At 38.8% G+C, this 19,084-nt stretch overlaps 1 protein-coding gene across 4 annotated transcripts in view; it reads right to left on the bottom strand.

Moving 5' to 3' along the window:
- The window catches only part of EML6 (echinoderm microtubule associated protein like 6), a 287,813-nt gene that overhangs the window by 153,583 nt on the left and 115,146 nt on the right, over nucleotides 1-19,084 (bottom strand). For all 4 annotated transcript variants that reach the window (XM_018055247.1, XM_018055248.1, XM_018055249.1 and 1 more), the window contains exons 5-6: nucleotides 6,952-7,020; nucleotides 194-379 (exon numbers count right to left, since the gene is read on the bottom strand). In XM_018055247.1, the coding sequence (XP_017910736.1) occupies nucleotides 194-379; nucleotides 6,952-7,020 (255 nt within the window). The remainder of the gene's footprint in view (nucleotides 1-193; nucleotides 380-6,951; nucleotides 7,021-19,084) is intronic.

Raw genomic sequence — 19,084 nt, 5'->3', positions numbered from 1 at the left:
ATTAAGTTATCATGCTTTTGAAATATTAAATTCTTCTAAGTGAACAAAAATAATTAGGGAAATCTTTCATGACTATTGAGTATTCAGCAGAATTAGCTAATACTAAAGCAACAGGGGGAAAAAAAAACACAGAAATTTGTGACATTAACTTATTTAATAAGTAATTCACAAACTTCCATACAGAAATACTTACACTATGCGCTCCTTGAATGGTGCGGACTAAATTGAGCCCTTTCCAGACATAGATGTCGCCATTTAAAGCACCAGAGTAGGTGATGTCTTCTTTGGCACATGCAAGGCAAAGGATGGTCTGAAGATCCCCAGTTTTGCCAAATATTCCTCTTTTTGCAGTCAGGGCATTTCCACATAGCGTCCAAAACTAGAACATAAGTGATAAATAATCCAAAAACAGAGTATTCTGATGTATCTCACTATTGGTATTATTGGGTAATGTTTCAATACATTTTACATAATTTTCTATAGCTGAACTATAATAGATATACAGGCTTCTTGGGGGGCTCTAGTGGTAAAGAACCTGCCTGCCAATGCAGGAGACATAAGAAACACAGGTTCGATCCCTGGGTTGGGCAGATCCCCTGGAGAAAGTAATGGCAACCCACTCCAGTATTCTTGCCTGGAGAATCCCCATGGACAGAGAAGCCTGGCAGGCTATGGTCCATAGGGTCACAAAGAGTCAGACACAACTGAAGTGACTTAGCACACACATAATAGATATACATAATTTAACTTGTTTTGCTATAACAGTAGAAATTGTAAAACATTTTAGCCAACTACTAGCAGTAAAAAAAAATTGTAACAGTACTTTCTAAACTTTCAAAGTCCCCAAATTCCAAAACTTTGCTAAATGTTTAGTGTTCATTTAATGCAAAATGCCAGTGTTCTCAGAACTGGGATAAAATGGATGAATCATGTTTTTGTTTAACTTCTTGCCAAATTAAAGCACTAGGGTAGGTTTATCATAGAGAAATTTAGAAACAGAAAAGTAAAAGAGGAAAATTGACATTATTCCCAATATCCCAACATGTCAATGTATCTTCTAGGTATTTTTTGGTGTATGTATATGTTTTTAGAAATAATTTCTAATTAAAATGATACAAATTTTCAAGTAGAAACATTACTCAGAAATATGTTTCTAAATATTTTATATTTCATACTGTCAAATAATTGACTAGGCTTTTCCATTTTAGCTGCATAATTTATTATGTAGACAACCATAAGCACAAAGGCTAAGCTACTTTATAGATGGTGGCAGGAAGACTTCTATGGTTATGTAGAAATTAAATATTTCACTTTGACACAGTTTTTTTTCAGTATGTGAATTGGTATAACTTTACCGCGATGTACATATGTAGCCTCACAATTTATAAAGCCTCTTTACACATGTTTAGTTATTTTATCTTCATAATATCCTCACAAATAGGCTGACAGATATTATTATTACACTCATTTGGAAGAGAAAGAAAGAAGGCATAAGTGACTTGCCAAAGGTTCAACAGGAGTTATACACAAGAAAATATTAAAATATTTGTCTTGAGAACTTTAAATATAATAAAGAAGATATATACAAAATAAAAAAAGATCATTTTAAAGCAGCATATTCTGACTTACATATAAGTGGTGAGGAAATTCTAAGACAGAGAACCAGAATTCTCTGGAAAGAGCAAGAATAGTATTTGAAGCAGTGGTGAGGAAGACACTGCACTGTGGTTTAGGAGAGTAGGGTTAGTTACATGGAGGTGACAGGAAATGTGTGAGCAAAAATCAGAGGCAACCTTAACATCTGTGCTTGCAGAAGAGGACAAATAATGGTCCTCTCAGAGTAGATGGGAATTCAAGGAAGCAGTTCTAGATGGCTTCACCATCCAGGAGGGCCAGGGCTCAGGCAACTGTGTGGGTGGGGGCTCCTGAGAGGATAAGAGGCAGGTGTGCAATCATTAAAAAAAAAAAAAAAAAAACCATAAGATTCTTTTCCATTAAATGTCAACTCTGGGGATTTGTCTCTTTGGTTATTAATATTTTTACCAAAAGGCACTAAAGTATACATCAAAAAACTACGAACAATCTAGGGACAGATAGGTGCATGCTTTGGGAAAGCAGGTAAGTATTACCTTTGAGCCTGAACAAACTATGAGACGTGAACAACTCCTGGTTGTGCGTACATACGTGCCAAAGAACCTGCCTTCCACAGGTAATGCTTAAGGCGGACATCTTCCGTTCTGTGTGTCCCCGTGCATGAAAACTAAAAGGAGAGCAGCTATTTGGTAATTATTATCCCTTCGACTTGGGATGTGCACTTTGGCCCAAGTTACTGAAATATTTCTAGATGGACAACCACATACACAAAAAAGACTGGTATCCTCAGACACAAAGATTTTTCTGATGAAATCACCCAGTCAGATGGTATAATGTCAACATGAAACATTCCAGATGATCAAATAATTCTCTAAAAGAGACATACATAGCTGTAATACCAAGACAGGTATGAAATTTTCTGCAGAAAATAGCAAATCTGAGATGCTATCTCTTTTTGAGAAGCACTACCTGTTTGGAAAATGTGATAGATTAGTGTAGCAACACCCCATTCAATTCACATTAAATGAAAAGACACTGTTTATCTTCTTCAATCTCCATTCACAGATTGTAATGCAAATTCTGTTAGAATTGGCAGGTACCTGGGAGCTCATCTGGCCCTCAGTAATCCCTAAAGTCCCTTCCGCCTGTGACTAGAGAATGGAACAAAAGCAATAATATCCAACAAACCTGGTAGATTCGTTTCTTGTAAAACCAATGAAGCAGTTGATGCTCAACTGCTACTGTTTTTCAAGCATTTGTTTCAGGTAATTGTAATTTGCCTGTTCGCCAAACACTAGGGATTGCAAAAAGAGAAAGGATTTTATTGAGTTGGCCAAAAAGTTGTTTGCTGAAATAAAGGCACTTTCTTGCTTCAACAAAAATCAGCTCTCTGCACAAGGATTATAAAGTATTTATGAAGCCCTAAGGACATAGCTATGAATAGTAGAATCTGTACACTCATCTTTTTGTCCCCTGCTTTTTCATTACTTTTTCCTTATATTGGAAGAAATGTATGTTACTGTAAAACAATTTTAAAATACAGGGGAAATCCAAAAACCATCAATTCACTACTCAAAGATAACTGTTTAACATTTTAGGAGAGCCTTTCAATTTATTTCCTACACAAAAAAATATTTTTAAAGTAAAATATCAATGTCACAAATTTATCCCACTCAGAGGTAGACTGTTCATAGATCTTAAATATGTCCCTAAATAACATTAAGCAGTCCTCTAAAACATGACTTATAATGATTGCACAGTATTTCTTCATATGGATATACCAAATTTTATTTAACTGCCTGGAGGCAGAGGGTTTCAAGTCTTTTGTTTAGTTTTATTTGCAATTGATAAGTTATTTAGTAATGAACCAGTGCTTGGTTCACACTCCTAATTATTTCCTTGGGTTAAATTACAGGATATAAAATTATTTGCAGTCTTTACTTTGGCAGCACACATAGTAAAAATGGGATGAAACTGTTTCGAAGGGTGTCAACATTTCTAAGGCAATTGACAGGCATTGCCAAATTTCTAGACTGAAAGACCATACTCATTTATGCTTCCATCAGCAAGGTTTGAGAGGGTTCATTCCCCAAATCTTTCTCGATACCAGATCATCTTGATTAAAAACACTGCTATTTTAAAGTGTCTATTCCTTAGTTATAGCTGAGATTTAATATTTTCAAGTGTCTATTAGCAGACAATCGATAAAAACAAATATTTTTTACACTCTTTGTCCATTCTGTAGATTTGCTAGAGGTCTTTACATTTCAAGAACAAGTCAACATTCTACACTTGTTGCTTCTACTCTTCTAGCTTGTGATCTGCCTGTTTCTTGAGGGTAGCAGGAAAGTAAACAGAATGTTTTAATATTTATATAGTTGAACCTACTGTATTATTCTTTGATAGAAGAAACTTTCACCTGTAAGGGTATGGAGAAGCCATTCTGGCTTATACCTGATCTGGCCTGAACTTTCTGTAAACTAGAACAACTTGACTTGTGGCCTGTGAAACATACACTGGACATCTGCTTTAACCATTAAGGAATGCATTATCCAGAGGTAGAGAATGTCTATTTTGAAGGTAGGAACAAATGCGTCCCTTCCACGACGCCCATGCTACTTCTCCTTCGAAGACAAGGTTCCCTTCCCAGATGCTAAGGTCATGGTGTCTCTGTGTGTGCACTAACCTGAAGTTATGAATAGTGAAGTGACAGTGTTAGTTGCTCAGCTGTGTCCGACTCTTTGCATCCCCACAGACTGTAGCCTGCCAGTCTCCTCTGTTCATGGAATTCTCCAGGCAAGAATACTGGAGCGGGTAGCCATTCCCTCCTTCAGAGGATCTTCCCCACCCAGGGATCAAACAGTCTCCTCCGTTGCAGGCAGATTCTTTACCATCTGAGCCACCTAGGAAGCCCACATCTCTGTTGAAACCTTGAAGGAAAATACCTGTCATGTTTGATGTATGTATGTTCTTTGTTTCAACAAAATATAAGGGTGTGTTGAAAACTATGTTTCTCCAGAATGCTTTCTTCCTTGGTGGAGACTGCACTCCTGGGCTAGTCCTCAGCTTGGCTTGAATAAAACTCTCTTCCATTTCTTACTATGTATTGTTCCTTGGTTATTTTTGTCAAATACCTTTACGGTTTATTTACTTTTGTATTTAAAAATACCTTTCTCCAACTGGAAAGAAATTGAATATTTACTTATACATTCCTCTAGTTATTTTATAGTTTTTTAAACATTTAACTCTTTAATTCACAAATAGTTTATTGAAGTATATGCTATGAAGTAATGATATACAACAAGAATAATAAACTGTTCTAGTACCCATTTGCCAGAGATAGTTATTATACCCTAAACTGTCATTCATATTAAGGTCTATTTCTCAGTTTAGTTCCTTTTTTTGTTGGTGTTTATTTATCTTTACCACAGTCTCATTTTAATTTTTGAAACTTCATAGTAGACTTTAGTGAATAGTAGTGCATACTCTTTTTTTTAATTTATTTTTTAATTGAAGGATAGTTGCTTTACATAATTTTGTTGTTTTCCGTCAAGCATCAACATGAATCAGCCATAGGTATACATATGTTCCCCTCCCTCTTGAACCTCCCATGTTACTTTTCATTACTCTTTTTTTATCCCGAAGTTGTGGTTATTGTCACTCTCTATTCTCATAGATGAACTTATTTATGCCAAGTCACTTCAGCCGTGTCCGACTCTTTGTGACCCTATAGACTGTATCCCACCAGGCTCCTCTGTCCATGGAATTCTCTGGGCAAGAATACTAGAGTGGGTTGCCATGCCCTCCTCCAGGGGATCATCCCAATCCAGGGATCAAACTCGGGTCTCTTACCTCTGCCTGCACTGGCAGGCAGGCTCTTTGCCACTAGTGCCACCTGGAAAGCCTAAAGACAGTTTATAAAGATTTTAATTGAACTTGCATTAAATATATATTAACTTGGAGATAAATAATGCATTTATAATTTTTATACTTCATGTCCAAAATCAAAGTTCTCTCTCCCCATTTGCAGCAGTCTTCTTTTACATCATTCTGTAAAGTTTTATGCAAGTGAAAGTGAAAGTGCAAGTCACTCAGACGTGTCCGACTCTTTGCAACCCCATGGACTCTGCAGTCCATAGAATTCTCCAGGCCAGAATACTGGAGTGGGTAGCCTTTCCCTTCTCCAGGGGATCTTCCCAACCCAGGGATCAAACCCTACTCTCCCTCATTGCAGGCAGATTCTTTACCAGCTGAGCCACAAGAGAAGCCCAAGAATACTGGAGTGGGTAGCCTATCTCTTCTCCAGCAGATCTTCCCGATCCAGGAACTGAACCTGAGTCTCCTGCATTGCAGGCAGATTCTTTACCAACTAACTGAGCTATGAGGGAAGCCTGTAAAGCTTTATTACAGTCTTTAAATCTTTCATATTTCTTGTTATATTTACTTCTGAGCATTTTATCATGTGTCTCTTTCAGCATTAAGTAGGAATAATGGAAAGGAACATGAAAAACTAGACAAAAAGAAGAACAAAAGAACAGGGAAACCAGAGGTGCTGGTTGGAGGAATAATACAGACATCTACTCCAATCGTATAGAAATGCATGATTTTTATATCAGCAGAGATCAACATATGCTCTATTCAAGCATGTAACCTACCTTTATGTTCTTTTATTTATGGACTTTATTTTCTATTATCTACAAACTTATAGTCAGAAGATCCCAGGACATGTCCCTGGGTCCAGAGAAATTTTTGCTATGTCAGAGCAAAGGATGTTGATGGTGTTAATTGTGCTACCTGTGTAACAAAATAGAGAAGCAAATAGACAGAGGCAGGTCCTGGGCCACTAGCAGTATTACAGGCTGTGTAGTCCACAGGAAAACAGAGGTATTTAAAAGCCAGTGGCTCATGCAGGTTTGTGCTATGTATCCCTTTCTTTCTATATCCAACATAACATGGCATCTTTCTTCTAAGAGAACATAGCGACACGTCAAAAATTTTTGACATGCAATATGTATAAACATTCATATAAAAACTTAATTCATGAACTTAAAATCAGAAATGTTTTAAGACATGCAATTCCAAAAGTATTGAGTCTTCTTTATAATATGTAATTGATATAAAGTTTCCTTTTTAGCTACCAGCTGGGCACTTTGCTTGATTGTTGTTACACTGCATTTCTGAAACAGAGGCCCATCAGCCGAAGTAACTAGGCTTCAGGATCAGAGATGCAGGTAAGCAGCCTCTAAATTTAAGGGGGAAAATGTAAAGTTGAGTAGTTTCTCAATCCCAAATTGTACATAGACATCTAAAATTATTTTCATAGGAGGCACCCAAATTTCTTTCAAATAACTGCTTTACCTTTATGTGTTTCACTCCACAGCTAACCACTCTGTTTGGCTGATACGGATCCCAGGAAATATCAAAAATCTGTTTAAAAAAGATAAAAAGTTTCACATTCATGTGTTTTTGCCTTCTTTAAGATACTGTCTAATTGCCAAGATTCTACCCTCACACTCAGAACACAAGGTCACCCACACAAATGGAGGATTTGGCTTTGGAGATGAGTCAGGAATTGCTAATACACATTTTATCATTTTGTGTCTATTTACCTTAGGCCTGAATGGAGAAGAAATAATTAACCATAATCACTGAGAACATACTACTATCACATTTTTAACTTTGTCCAACCAGAGTAAACAAACCAATGATTTTGGATCATTTATCAAAACTTTTGGTTCTCTACAATGTTAATAAAACACTTTTGAGATAGAGTTACAATAAAAACAAAGAGAACAGCAATTGTTTAAAGTGCATATTACCCCAGGTCCATGTCAGAGATTCTGATTTAGTAGATTGGAAATTGGGTGGATTTAGTGGGATCACCACATTCCACTAATTTAGTAGAAATTTAGTGGGTCAAGCACATGCATTTAAAAACACAGCCCAGAAGATACTGATGTATGTGGTCCATGGACCACATTCTATGAAGCTCTAATAGAAAGAAGGACCAATCATCAGAGGCAGAGACTAACCAAAGAAAGAGGCTGCTATCACATAAGAAGGACCTATTGCTCCAATCATTAGACAAAGGAGGAGTAGCTTTGGTTAGGTAGAAAGGAACACTTATGAACCACAGAAAGAGCACTGAAGCCTGAAGCTATCTGAGCTCAGGCAATTCTTAGCATCTCTAAACTTAACCTCCTCTTCTCAAAAATGAATGAGTCACCTCGGTGCTATGTGAGGTCAATTAAGATAATGTATGTATGATCATTTTGAAGACTACAAAGCACTGATTATATAAATTAGTGCTAGTTATTAAGTACTTTAGCCACTAAAATAATCTTGAAAAACCATCTGCCTCTAATCAACCAATAATAATTCATACTGACAACAGTAATAAAGAGCAAAACTATGTGATACAAATTATAGAGCCTGGAAGAACAGAGCTCCAAAAATGGTATATCATTAAAACATTCTGGGTCTTTAAAGAGTTTTCACTAGATAGCACTGTACTTTTTATAGTCTATTCCTAAGTGGAAGGTGTACAGTACATTAACAAAACAATAGCAAAATCATTTATCGATGCAACCCAACTCAACTACTTTATAATATACAATGGGATTATAGGACAGCAGAAACAGTAATATCCAAAATGCAAGGGATGAGCAGGAGACAAGGATGAGCAGAGAAGGACTTGAACTGACCTCCTCTCATGGAAACACCAAAATCACAACTAACTGCTGAACAACCATTTACAAAAAAGATTCAAATTACCCACCCCCCAAAATTCTACACCCAAAGACAGAGAAGAAGCCACAAGATGGTAGAAGGGGCATGTTCACAATATGATCAAATCACATACCTGCTGGGTGGGAGACTAACAAGCTGGAAAATAATTATTGGATTGGCCAAAGAGTTCATTTGGGTTTTCTGTAATACCTAATGGAAAAACTCAAGTAAATTTTTTGACCAATCTAATATATCAGAGGTTCTGCCACAGGAATGAGTTCTGAACCCCTTGTCAGGCACCCCAGCCTAACATCAGGAGAAGGAGCCCTGAGGGCATTTGGCTTTGAAGGTCAGTGGGGCTTGAGTGCAGGAGCTCCACAGAACTGGGAAAAGAGAGACTTCGCTTTTGGAGAATGCACACAAGGTTTCATGTGCACAGGGACCCAGGGCAAAGCAGTGACTCCATAGGAGCTTGGGCAGATCTAAGGGTTAGGGTTAGGTCAAGGAAGGGTCTCCTCAGGAGGCAGGGGGGTTGGCTGTTGCTCACTGTGGGGGCAAGGACACTGGTGGTGGAGATCCCAGAGAATATTCACTGGCATGAACTCTCTAGGAAGTGGCTATTATGGTTGCCATTTTAGCACCAAGACCTGCCCCACCCAACAGCCTGCAGGTTCCAGTGCTAGGATAGTGAAGTGAAGTCGCTCAGTCTTGTCCGACTCTTTGCGACCTCGTGGACTGTAGCTTACCAGGCTCCTCTGTCCATGGGATTTTCCAGGCAATAGTCCTGGAGTGGACTGCCATTTCCTTCTCCAGGGGATCTTCCCAGCCCAGGGATGGAACCCGGGTCTCCCGCGGTGTAGACAGACGCTTTACCGTCTGTGCCACCAGGGACCTGCTAGGATGCCTCAGGCCAAACAACCAACAGGGTAGGAAGACAGCCCCACCTATTAGCAGACAGTCTATCTAAAGCCATCCTGAGCCAGCAGCTGCCTATAAACACACCCCTTGACGTGTTCTGCCCATCAGAGAGATAAGACCCAGCTCTACTCACAAGGGAACAAGCACTAGTCCCTCCTACCAGAAAGCCTGCACACGCCCCTAGAGTAGCCTCATCCATGAGGGGCAAAACACCAGAGTGAAGAGGAACTACAGTCCTGCAGCCTGAGAAACAGACACTACAAACACAGAAAGTTACACAAAACGAGATGGCAGAGAAATATGTTCCAGATGAAGAAATAAGATAAAACCCCAAAAGTGAAGTGGAGACAGACAACCTACCTGAAAAAGCATGCAGAGTAATGATAGTAAAGACAATCTAAGATCTCAGGAAAAAAAAAATGGCAGCACAGGCTAAGAGGATACAAGAAATATTTAATAAAGACTAGCTTTACTCCAGCCCTCTTGCCTGGAAAATCCCATGGACGGAAGAGCCTGGTAGGCCACAGTCCATGGGGTCGCTAAAAGTCGGACACGACTGAGCAACTTCACTTTCACTTTCACGCATTGGAGAAGGAAATGGCAACCCACTCCAGTGTTCTTGCCTGGAGAATCCCAGGGACGGGGGAGCCTGGTGGGCTGCCGTCTATGGGGTCGCACAGAGTTGGACACGACTGAAACGACTTAGCAGCAGCAGCAGCAGCTTTAAAGAACAGAGCTGAACAATACAATAATTGAAATGAAAAAATGCCCAGAAAGAATCAATAATAGAATAAATGAGGCAGAAAAATAAATGAGACGAAAGACAGACTGGTGGAAATCAATGCTGCAGAAAAGAATAAAGAAAAAAGAATGAAAAGAAATGAGGACAGTCTCAGAGATTTCTGGGAGAACATTAAATGCACCAAATTCACATTATAGGGGTCCTAGAAGAAGAGAGACAGAACCTGAGAATATATTTGTAAATATAAGAGTCAAAAACTTCCCTAATATGGGGAAAGAAACACTCATTCAAGTCCAGGGAGTTCAGAGAGTCCCATACAGGAAAAACCCAAGGAGGAACACATCGAGACACACAGTAATCAAATTAACAAAACTTAAAGAATAAAGAGCAAAAAGCAACAGGCAACATACATATGAAATCCCCATGAGGTTTACCACCTGATTTTTCAGCAGAAACTGCAGATGGGAGTGGCACAATATAATTTAAAGAGATGAAAAGGAAAAACCTACAACTAAGAATATTGTACCCAGCAAGGCTCTCATTCAGATTCAAAGGAGATATCAAAAGCTTTACAGAGAAGCAAAGGCTAACAGAATTCAGCACTACCAAACCAGTTCTACAAGTGCTAAAGGAAGTTCTTCAGTTGAAAAAGAAAAGGCCACAAGTAGAAACAAGAAGATTATAAATGGGAAAGCTCACTGGTAAAGGTAAACACAAAGTAAAAATAGGAAATTTTCTACACACAAATCTGGTATCAAACCAGCAATCATGAGAAGAGAAGAACACACATGCAGGATTTGGAAATGCATTTGAAATTGAGAGACTACTAACTTAAAACAATCGTGTGTGTGTTTATATGTATATATATACACAGACTGCTATATTAAAATCTCATGGGACCTGAAAATAGAAAATACACAAGAGATACACACACAAATAAAAAGCAATCCAAACATAACACTAAAGATAGTCATCAAATCACAAGAGAAAAACAGAGGTAGGGAAGAAAAAAGACATATAAAAACAAATCCAAAACACTTAAAAAGATGGCTCCAACCAAAAGATATAGACTGGCTGAATGGATACAAAAACAAGATATGTATATATGTTGTCTACAAAAGACCCACTTCAGATCTAGGAACACATACAGACTGAAAGTAAGGGGATGGAGAAAGGTATTTTGCACAAATGGAAAGCAAAAGAAAGCTGGAGTAGTAATATTCATATCAGACAAAATAGACTTAAAAATAAAGACTGTTACAAGAGACAAAGAAGGACACTGCATAATGACAAAGGGATCAATCTAAGAATAAGATATAAACATTATAAATATATTAATGTATGCACCCAATATAGGAATACCTCAATATATAAGGCAAACATTAACAGCCATAAAAGGAGAAATTGACAGTAACACGATAATAGTGGAGAACTTTAACACCCAGTTACATCAATATACAGATTATCCAGACAAAATCAATAAGGAAACACAGTTCTTAAATGACACATTAGACCAGATGGACTAATTATAAATCAATCACAAGAAAAAACTTATAAAAAACATAAACATGTAGAATGTTTGTGTTAAACATGGTTACCAAACAACCAAAAGATCACTGAAGAAATCAAAGAGGAAATTTAAAAAAATACCTAGAGACAAATACCAAAGAAAATACAACAATTCCCAAATTATGAGACACAGCCAAAGCAGTTCTAAGAAGGAAATGTATAGCAATGTGGTCTTACCACTGAGCTACCTGGGAAGCCCTCAGTGGTTAAAAAAAAAAAAAAATGCACCTGTGATGCAGAAGACAGGAGTTCGATCCCTGGGTCAGGAAGATCCCCTGGAGAAGGAAATAGCAACCCACTCCATTATTCCTGCCTGGGAAATCCCATGGACAGAGAAGCCTGGCAGGCTATAGTCCATGGGGTCACAAAAGAGAGTCAGACATGACTTAGTGACTAAACAATAGCAACAACACTCTTACCTCAGGAAACAAGAAAAGTTTCAAACAAACAACTTAATCTTATAGCGAAAGCAAATAGAGAAAGAAGCACAAACAAACCCAAAGTTATAAGAAAAGTAATCATAAAGATCAGAGCAAATAATTGAAATACAAAGAAAACAATATAAAAAAATCAATGAAACTAAAAGCTGCTTCTTTGAAAACATAAACAAAATTCATAATCCTTTGGCCAGATTCCCATCCAAGTACTAAACCAGTCCCAACCCTGCTTAGCTTCTAAGACCAGGCGAGATCAGGCAGGTTCAGGATGATATGGCCATAGACTAGCCAGGCTCATCAAGAAAAAAAGGGAGAAGGCTCAAATCAATAAAATTAGAAATGAAAAAGGAGAAGTTACAACTGACACCACAGAAACACAAGGGATCATAAAAAACTACTATAAGCAACTATATGCTGATAAAACGGACAATCTAGAAGAAATGAACAAATTCTTAGAAAAGTAAGCCTTCCAAGACTGAACCAGGAAGAAATAAAAAATATGAACGGACCAATCACAAGTACTGAAATTGAAACTGTGATTTAAGAACTTCCAATAAACAAAGAGGGAGACAGAGGATTAGATGGTTGGATAGCATTACCAACTCAATAGACATGAGTCTGAGCAAATTGCAGGAGATAGTGAAGGACAGGGAAGGCTGGCATGCTGCAGTCCATGGAGTCACAAAGAGTTGGACATGACTGAGTGATTAAAAAACAACAATAAACAAAAGTCCAGGAACACATGACTTCACAGGTGAATTCTAAAAAACATTTAAAGAACTATCACCTATCCTTCTGCAATTCTTCCAAAAAACTGCAGAGGAAGAAATACTCCCAAACTCATTCTATGAGGCCAGAATCACTTTGATACAAAAACCAGATAAAGATATCACACAAAAAGAAAATTACAGGCCAGTATCACTGACGAATTCCAGAAAAACACCTACTTTTGCTTCACTGACTATGCTAAAGCCTTTGGCTGTGCAGATCACAACAAACTGGAAAATTCTTAAAGAGATGGGACTACCAGACCACCTTAACTGTCTCCTGAGAAACCTGTATGCAGGTCAAGGAGCAACAGTTAGAATCAGATACGGAAAAACACATTGGTCAAATTTGGGAAAGGAGTACGACAAGGCTGTATATTGTCACCTGGCTTATTTAACTTGTATGCAGAGTACATCACGTGAAATGCTAGGGTGGATGAATCACAAGCTGGAATCAAGATTGTAGGGAGAGATATCAACAACTTTAGATATGCAGATGATACCACTCTAATGGCAGAAAGCCAAGAGGAACTAAACAGACACTTGATGAAGGTGAAAGAGGAGAATGAAAAAGCTGGCTTAAAACTCAACATTCAGAAAATGAAGATCAGGGCATCCGGTCCCATCAGTTCAGTCGCTCAGTCATGTCCAACTCTTTGCGACCCTATGAATTGCAGCACGCCAGGCCTCCCTGTCCATCACCAACTCCCGGAGTTCACTCAGACTCACGTCCATCGAGTTGGTGATGCCATCCAGCCATCTCATCCTCTGTCATCCCCTTTTCCTCCTGCCCCCAATCCCTCCCAGCATCAGAGTCTTTTCCAATGAGTCAACTCTTGCAAGAGGTGGCCAAAGTACTGGAGTTTCAGCTTTAGCATCATTCTGGTCCCATCACTTCATAGCAAATGGAAGGGGGAAAAGTGGAAGCAGTGACAGATTTAATTTCCTTGGACTCCAAAAATCACTCTGGATGATGACTGCAGCCATGAAATGAAAATATGCTTGCTTCTTGGAAAGAAAGCTATGACAAACCTTGACAGCATATTAAAGGAGCAGAGATATTACTTTGCCGACAAACGTCTATATAGTCAAAACTATGGTTTTTCCAGTAGTCATGTATGGATGTGAGAACTGGACCATAAAGTAGGCCAAGCACTAAAGAAGTGATGTTTTCAAACTGTGCCGGAGAAAACTCTTGAGAGTTCCTTGGACAGCAAAGAGATCAAACCAATCAATACTAAAGGAAATCAACCCTGAATATTCATTGGAAGGACTGATGCTGAAGCTGAAGCTCCAATACTTTGGCCACCTGATGTGAAGAGCCAACTCACTGGAAAAGACCCTGATGCTGGGAAAGATTGAAGACAAAAGAGGGGGGCAACAGAAGATGAGATGGTTGGATGGCATCATAGACTCAATGGACATGAGTTTGAGTAAACTCTGGGTGATAGTGAAGGACAAGGAAGCCTGGAGTGCTGCAATCCATGGGGTCACAAAGAGTCAGACACGACTGACTGAACAACAACAAATCCCTGAAGAACACAGATGCAAAAACCCTCAACAAAATACTAGCAAATTCAATCCAACAATACATTAAAAGGATCATACACACCATGATCAAGTGGGATTTATCCCAGTATGCTGGGATTCTTCAACATCCACAAATCAGTGTGATATACCACATTAACAAACTAAAGATTAAAAACTATACAATCATCTCAATAGATGAAGAAAAAAATTTTTTGACAAAATTCAACACCCATTCATGATAAAATAAACTCTCCAGAAAGTAAGCACATGAGGGAACCTTCTTCAACATAATAAAGGCCATATATGACAAACCCATTGCTAACATCATTCTCAATGGTTTAAAACTGAACACATTTCTTCTAACACCAGGAACAAGACAAGACTGTCCACTCTTGCTAGTTTTATTCAACATAGTTTTGGAAGTCCTCACCATGGCACTCAAAGAAGAAAAATAAATAAAAGGAATCCAAATTGAAAACAAAAAGTAAAACCACCATTGTTTGCAGATGACATGATACTGTATATAGAAAACCCTAAAGATGCTACAACCACTACCTCTCATCAATGAATTCAGTAAAGTTGCAGGATACAAAATTAATACATAGAAATATTTCCATTCCTATACACTAACAATGAAAGATCAGAAGGAGAAATTAAGGAAACAATCCTATTTACCATCCCATCAAAAAGAATAAAATACCCAGGAATAAACCTAGCTAATGGCAATCCACTCCAGTATCCTTGCCTGTAGAATCCCAAGGACAGAGGGGCTGGCAGGCCACAGTCTGTGGGGTCTCAAAGAGTCAGACATGGCTAAGTGACTAACACTAAGGAGGCAAAAGACATGTACTCAAAAAACTGTAAGATGCTGATGAAAGAAATCAAAGTTGATACAGATGGAAAGATATAGCACATTCTTGTATTAGAATAATCAATATTGTTAAAATGACTATACTACCCACGGTAATCTACAGATTTAATGCAATTTCTATTAAATTACCAATGGCATTTTTCACAGAATTAGAACAAAAAGACCCAAGATGGACAGGTCATGGTGGAGAGTTCTGACAAAACGTGGTCCACTGGAGAAGGGAATGGCAAACCACTTCAATATTCTTGCCTTCAGAACCCCATGAACAGTATGAAAAAGCAAAAAGATATGACACTGAAAGATGAACTCCCCAGGTTGGTAGGTGCCCAATATGCTACTGGAGAAGAGCAGAGAAATAGTTCCAGAAAGAATGAAGATGCTGAGCCAAAGTGAAAACAATGCCCAGTTGTGGAAATAAAGTCTGATGCTATAAAGAACAATATTGCATAGGAACCTGGAATGTTAGGTCCATGGATCAAGGTAAATTGGAAGTTGTCAAACAGGAGATGGCAAGAGTGAACATCAACATTTTAGGAATCAGTTAACTAAAATGGACCAGAATGGGCAAATTTAATTTAGATGACCATTATATCTAATACTGTGGGCAAGAATCCCTTAGAAGAAATGGAGTAGCCTCACAGTCAAAAAAGAGTCTGAAATGCAGTACTTGGGTGCAATCTCAAAATGATCTCTGAGTGCTTTCAAGACAAACCATTCAATATCACAGTAATCCAAGACTATGCCCCAATGACTAATGCCAAAGAAGCTGAAGTTGAACAGTTCTGTTAAGACCTATAAGACCTTCTAGGACTAACACCAAAAAGAGATGTTCTTTTCATCATAGGTAACAGGAATGCAGAAGTGAGAAGTTCAGATATACCTGGAGTAACAGGCAAGTTTGGCCATGGAGCACACAATGAAGGAGGGCAAAGGCTAATAAGAGTTTTCCCAACAGAACACACTGGTCATAGCAAACACCCTCCTCCAACAACACAAGAGACAACTCTACACATGGACATCACCAGATGGTCAATACTGAAGTCAGACTGATTATATTCTTTGCAGCTGAAGATGGAGACGCTCTATACAGTCAGCAAAAACAAGACCGGGAGCTGACTGTGGCTCAGATCATGAATTCCTTAGTGCCAAATTCAGACTTAAACTGAAGAAAGTAGGGAAAACCACTAGACCATGCAGGTATGACCTAAATCAAAACCTTTATGATTATACAGTGGAAGTGACAAATAGATTCAAGGGATTAGATCTGATAGAAGCCTGAAGAACTATGGATGGAGGTTTGTAACACTGTACAGGAGGTGGTGATTAAGACCATTCCCAAGAAAAAGAAATGCAAAAAGGCAGAATGGTTGTCTGAGGACGCCTTACAAACAGTTGAGAAAAGAAAAGAAGGCAAAGGAGAAAAGGAAAGATATACCCACCTGAGTGCATATTTCCAAAGAATAGTAAGAAAAGATAATACAGCCTTCCTAAATGATCAATGCAAAGAAACAGAGGAAAACAGTAGAATGGGAAAGACTAGAGATCTCTTCAAGAAAATTAGAGACACCAAGAGACAAATTAGAGACATCTTTCATGCAAAGATGGGTACAATAAAGCACAAAAATGGTATGGACCTAACAGAAGCAGCAGATGTTAAGAAGAGGTGGCAAGAATACACAGAAGAACTATACAAAAAAGATCTTCATGACCCAGATTAACACAATGGTGTGATCACTCGCCTAGAACCAGAGATCCTGGAGGGCCTTAGGAAACATTACTATGAACAAAGCTAGTGGAGGTGATGGAATTCAAGCTGAGCTATTAAGGATGATGCTGTTAAAGTGCTGCAGTCAATATCTCAGCAAATTTGGAAAACTAAGCAGTGGCCACAGGACTGGAAAAAGTCAGTTTTCATTCCAATCCCAAAGAAAGGTCATTCCAAAGAATGTTCAAACTACTGCACAATTGCATTCACCTCACATGCTAGCAAAGTAATGCTCAAAATTCTCCAAGCTAGGTTTCAACAGTACGTGAACCGAGAACTTCTAGATGTTCAAGCTGGATTAAAGGCACTGGAACCAGAGATCAAATTGCCAACATACACTAAAAAAAGATAGAGAATTCCAGAAAAATATCTACTTCTGCTTTATTGACTACACTAAAGCCTTTGACTGTGTGGATCACAACAAACTATGGAAAATTCTTAAACAGATGGGAAAACCAGACCACCTTACCTGCCTCCTGAGAAACCTGTATGCAGGTCAAGAAGAAACAGTTATAACCAGATATGGAACAACAGACTGGTTCAAAATTGGGAAAGTAGTACATCAGGGCTGTATATTGTCACCCTGCTTATTTATCTTATATGCAGAGTACATCATGTGATATGTTGGGATGGATGAAACACAAGCTGGAATCAAGATTGCAGGGAGAAATGTCAATAACCTCAGATATGTAGATGACACCACCCTTATTGCAGAAAACAAAGAGAAACTAAAGAGCCTCTTAATGATAAAGAAAGAGGAGAGTGAAAAAGTTGGCTTAAAACTCCACATTCAAAAAACGAAGATCATGGCACCTGGCCCCATCACTTGACGTCAAAACACATGGGAAACAATGGAAACAGTGAAAGACTATTTTCTTGGGTTCTAAAATCACTGCAGGTGGTAAATGCAACCATGAAATTAAAATATGCTTGGTCCTTGGAAGAAAAGCTATGACCAACCTAGACAGCATATTAAAAAGCAGAGACATTACTTGGCCACCAGAAGTCCATCTAGTCAAAGCTATGGTTTTTCCAGTGGTCATGTATGGATGTGAGAGTTGGACCATAAGGAAAGCTGAGTACCAAAGAATTGATGCTTTTGAACTGGGGTGTTGAGAAGACTCTTGAGAATCCCTTGGAACTGCAAGGAGATCAAATCAGTCAATCCTAAAGGAACTCAGTCCTGAATATTTACTGGAAGGGCTGATGTTGAAGCTGAAGATCCAGTACTTTGGCCACCTGATGCAAAGAGCCGACTCATTAGAAAAGACCCTGATGCTGGGAAAGATTGAAGGCAGGAGAAGGGGATGACAGAAGATGAGATAGTTGGATGGCAGTACCGACTCAATGGACATGAGTTTGAGCAAGCTCAAACTTCCCTGGTGATGGACAAGGAAGCCTGGCATGCTGCAGTCCTGGGGATTGCAAAGAGTCTGACAAGACTAAGGGACTGAACTGAGAACAAAAGGAATTTTTAATGTGTGTATGTTAGTCACTCAGTCGTGTCTGACTCTTTGCAACCCTGTGGACTCAAGCCCTCCAGACTCCTCTGTCCATGAGATTTTCCAGGCAAGAATACTGAAGTGGGTTGCCATTTCCTTCTCCAGGGGATCTTCCCAATCCAGGGATCAAACCTGGTTCTCCTGCATTGCAGGCTGATTCTTTACCAGCTGAGTCACCACTTCTGTCCATTTAATGTGTGCATTCTGTGTACTAAGTCGCTTCAGTCGTGTCCAACTCTTTGCAACCTAAGGACTATAGCCCATCAGGCTCCTCTTCCCATGGGATTTTCCAGGCAAGAATATTGGAGTGGGTTGCCATTCCTTTCTCTCCAGGGGATCTTTCCAAACCAGGGATCAAACCTGGGTCTCCTGCATTGCAGGCAGATTCTTTACAATCTGAGCTATCAGAGAAGCTCATAATTTTGGGGTGCCCTTAAAAGGACAATTCTCCCTAGATTAGTATTCCATTCATATAAAGAAATCTTTTAGTGTTCATACCAGGCAAGAGGTGGTGAATTTTTAATATTTAATTAGGACCTCATTTTGCATGGAATTATATTTTGCAGGGGCTTCCCAGGCAGTCCTAGTGGTAAAGAACCCACTTGCCAATGCAGGTAGATGTAAGAGATGTATGTTCAACCCCTGGGTTGGGAAGATCTCT

The sequence above is a fragment of the Capra hircus genome, chromosome 11 (genome assembly GCF_001704415.2).
Source record: "Capra hircus breed San Clemente chromosome 11, ASM170441v1, whole genome shotgun sequence".
In the NCBI taxonomy this organism is placed as follows: Eukaryota; Metazoa; Chordata; class Mammalia; order Artiodactyla; family Bovidae; genus Capra; species Capra hircus.
This window is presented reverse-complemented; position numbering and strand designations above follow the sequence as displayed.